This window comes from Ophidiomyces ophidiicola (assembly GCF_022830035.1).
Source record: "Ophidiomyces ophidiicola strain CBS 122913 chromosome Unknown scaffold_105, whole genome shotgun sequence".
NCBI classification, from domain to species: domain Eukaryota; kingdom Fungi; phylum Ascomycota; class Eurotiomycetes; order Onygenales; family Onygenaceae; genus Ophidiomyces; species Ophidiomyces ophidiicola.
The window spans coordinates 1-3,910 of record NW_026054745.1 but is presented as its reverse complement, the minus strand read 5'-3'; the positions used below and the strand labels follow the sequence as shown (position 1 = coordinate 3,910).

Below are 3,910 nucleotides of genomic sequence, written 5' to 3'. Positions count from 1 at the left end.
GGCTGGGATATATAATGTTCCGTGATTTCTGAGACCAAGGCCACATCTTCCTGAGACGTATCCTTTGTTTCTGATTGAACTATTCCCGGAAGATCTACCACGGTGAGCTGCGGACGCTGTGGGCCTTCGATGGCCATGCTGAGAGTGTCTTTTGCAAAGGCACGGCGCGGACGGCTTGCATCGGCAGTAGCGTCAATTCCCATAAGAGTTGTGACTTTTGCCATTAGATATGGGAGCTCATCAAAATTGGTGATAACCTCGCTAAAAGCCCTGATATTTTCTTGTTCTGAGGCCGGCCTCTCGGGATCTGGTATCACCTTGATCTGCAGGGAATTTGTTGGGGCTCGACGAAGAATGATTTCAGTTGCAAACCTTGTGCAGAGATTGTCATTTCTTGGAAATGGGATTTCGGTGAGTGCCTCGAGGACAGAGCTCTTCCCCGCAGACTGATCGCCGCAGACCACTAGTTGGGGGAGCGAAAGCACGCTCTCAAGGCCGCACTTGCGGAGCTGGGTGACGATATCGAGAGCTTGTCTCTGCTCATCGCTCTCTAGTGCCGCAAGTGAATCAGTGGTATGAAGCATGTCTTGCAGCGCGTTCTCTGCAATCAGAATTAGTCAGAGACCGCTCAGTTATACACAATCTAAATTTTATGATTCACCAGATTTTGTTTCAATAGAGCCCATCGTATTCCCTTGAAACGCCTTTTCGTTGCGAGTGACTTTGTTTCAGGTGTGAACTGACTAGATTTAGAAGGCTTTCCAACGCTGTGCCATCAGCATGAATAGTGGATGGCTCGAAAAGGACATCCAAGCTATCTATACTCTCACTCTAACACTTAGCGCAGAAATACTGGCAATTCTTCGTACCACGCGTTTTCTGAAAAGTTGGTAGAGACAGTGTCAATTTAGTATCACAGTCAGCACATCCTTTATCTCATTCTGTTGCCATTGCCGATTGCTTCCAGCCTCAGTGCTGAACTTCTATCGTCGAAATCGGGAAGATCGACTCATATTATTAGATATATCACAGCAGGTCCTAGATATCATTTCCTGACGCAACAAAAGTTTCGTCATCCCGTCCGATCATCAGTGAGCCGAAGCCTTTTGGAACCAGTAGCTTTTGAGGACTGTAAAAAAAACAGTGACAAAAAAAGAATTTGTGTCAGAGTTACAATATCCAAAGGAACAAAACCTTAATTATGCGCAATAAGCCGTGGATTTGTTACCTTTCGAATTCTAGTTTGAACGGGAGATCGCTTATTACAGCAGCCGCACTTGGTTCAGTGATGATGTCGAGGACATTGACATCTGTATCACAAAATGCCAGAGGATCAAAAGAAAAATTTCAGCGCCCGAGTAACGGTTCAAGAGGTACAGTTTGACCTTCAGGCTGTGGCGCTTGACAAGGCTTTTCGTGCTTTACACCTCGACGCGGATCCCACCGCGCCGACTGAGCTCCCCGATCACATGCAGGCACAGTTTGACAACGACCCGAAAATCCAGGAGTTGGCGCCTGAGACTCGTGGCGAGGAGTGATTGGGCCCCAACAGCTGGGAACAAATTATACCCCTATCTTCTTGCACACATTCTGATCATACAGTCCAAGTTTGCTGCGAGCCAGCTGCGACAACGAAATTTTGGTGGTTTTGGAATGGCTTTTGTTCAATGTATAGTCCTAGTTCTGTCATAAAAATAAAGATATCGCAAAAACATAGTTAATTATTAAGGGCCTATGACTCGGCTATTGAACATGACCACTGGAGCTGGCGTAGCATGCCAAATTGATAACGTTTTGATACTATTGAGACTTTTGAGGTATCTTCCTAATGTCCTCTGCTAGCTAAGAAAGTCCCCTCTTTCATCACTTGCCATCCGAAAAAAATAATCAGCCGCAATCTGTTGGCCCAAGGAACCAGAGGCTGGTCTTATTGAGTGAAGGTAGAAATCTAGTGCTTAGTATAAATCAACTATATACTAAACGCGTGTTTCTTTGCTTCTTCTTCCTCCTTAGTAGAAATAATCTGAAACATCAGAAAGTGTCTTTAGTCTTCCATCCAAGGAGCACTTACCCCCATACTCAATGCTGCAGTTGGTACCATTGGCATCTCTATGAAAACATTTATTGTCATGTCGGTGGTCAGCTAGATCCTGATGGTTGAGACACCAATCAAAATGACTAGCAAAGAAGCAGCTCGCCGTGATCATATCCTGACAGTGTGGACTGCTCAAAGTCAAAAGGCCGAAGGGTAGGGTGAAAGTTGGAGTGCTCACTCACCATTTGCGGTTTTTCAGCTTTTCAATCTGGAACGAAAGCTCGGATTTTAGCTCCTGCACATCTGCCATTTGGTGTCCTTGCTGGCTTAAGGCGGCATCGCAAAACAAATCAGGTCCTACTGCCATGACGAAAAGCAACGATTAAAATCTTTCTTCGGAAAGTAATTTCTGCAGAAGCGAAAAAACGTTTGAGGGAGAAACTGCGCGGCCATAAATACATGGACAGAAAAGAAAACAGCAAAGACCTGTATGATGCCGCGACTCCATATAGTCCAGTTCAGCCAAGCCGGCAACGCATGCAAGTGATGCTCAGTTCTTTGTTGAGCAAGTCACATAGAACAAAGGTTAGTTATCGAAACCTGATGTCTTAAATAGCAGCCAACCAAATTAACATGACCTCTGGATGTTCACCTGGTCCGCGAATGTTGGCATTATTTTGAGTGGGGGTAACATTGCGGTGGAAAAGCCGATCGAGGTCGTGGGATAAGGGGTCAGATGCGCCATAGCTGTAACTACGTCCAATGAAATCAGATCCCAGGAAAGCGGTACAACCGGACTACCTAGAGCTAGTCGAGGCATTTGACTGTGCTAGGCGAACCCAATTTTTGGCACTGGTTTCCACGCCGGCCCAGCCCGGCTGCTTACTTGTAAGCTTACGAAGTGCTGTAGCTGGAAAAGGGAAAATGGAAGCAACGTAAATCGAGAATAGAAACCTGCAGTTGCGAATATTTTCGGGTGATGGAACTCGACATTTCACTGCTCGTAGAAAGCTTGTGGGCATAAAGTTACGCGATCTTTGATCGCTTTAATTGAGCCTAACTAAACAATTTCTGCGCGAATGCCTCAAAGAAGTTTGTCATGCGGAGAGCAATATGCACTTGTCCGCCCAACCGAGCGAGCTCAACGTCACAGAAGGACTCTTGAGAAGACCCACATTAGCTAACTAATGTTTTTGGGTTGGCCACTTCAGCAGCTTGGCGGCGGGAAGACTACCTTTAAATGCGTGGTGGCCAGGCGAGCATATTGACATTCGAACTGCGAAGCACGACCTGGGATCCCTGCAGATCATTGGTGAAATGAAACTATGGAGCAACTTCCCCCTCATGTAGTCCGTCTACGTGCATCCACACATCATAAACTGTCTGGCTTTTTGGAAGTTGAGTCAGCATTTGCAGGAAGCCTGTCTCAATAGTTGTCTCACCGTCTGCAAGTCCACTTGCTCTTTTTCTTGGATTGCTTCTCGCTCAGCCATAGAATAATTTATGCAGTCATCCGTCTGGTTCAAGAGGATCTTGCCACATTACACCTTCCATAACACTTCATCTCATACCACATCATGTAATTTCCTATCGCCTGCGGCTTATGGGAGCAGAAACAAAACAGCGACAACAGGCGCTTCGAGTCCCTGAAGTGTCGCGTAAGGCTCTTGATTGCTCAGAAAGGCGAAGTTAAGTATGTGTCTTAGCAAAATTTACTATCTTGGCACTCTCGATTTGTTGCCTCACCATGTTAGGGCTTATCAATCAAAAAGTCAACAGTTCTGTATAAATAGCTATTCTCATGATCTCTTTGTTTCCATACTCTCTTCTCACCAGGAACCTTCTTGTCGCATGGCCAAATTCACATACCAGTGT

The 3,910-nt window shown here is 45.8% G+C and overlaps 2 protein-coding genes across 2 annotated transcripts; both read right to left on the bottom strand.

The window, feature by feature from the left end:
- Positions 1 to 98: 98 nt before the first annotated feature.
- LOZ57_006934 (uncharacterized protein) lies at positions 99 to 686 on the bottom strand (the record flags this gene model as incomplete). The annotated part of the gene is made up of 2 exons (XM_049255948.1): positions 99 to 601; positions 662 to 686. Coding segments are annotated over 2 exons (528 nt in total), but the record flags the coding sequence as incomplete, so codon positions are not given.
- A 1,323-nt stretch (positions 687 to 2,009) lies between these two features.
- Positions 2,010 to 2,402, bottom strand: LOZ57_006933 (uncharacterized protein; the record flags this gene model as incomplete). Its single annotated transcript, XM_049255947.1, has 2 exons — positions 2,010 to 2,223; positions 2,278 to 2,402. 2 exons carry the CDS (start codon positions 2,400 to 2,402, stop codon positions 2,010 to 2,012), a joined length of 339 nt encoding a protein of 112 aa, XP_049105077.1.
- Positions 2,403 to 3,910: the final 1,508 nt, after the last annotated feature.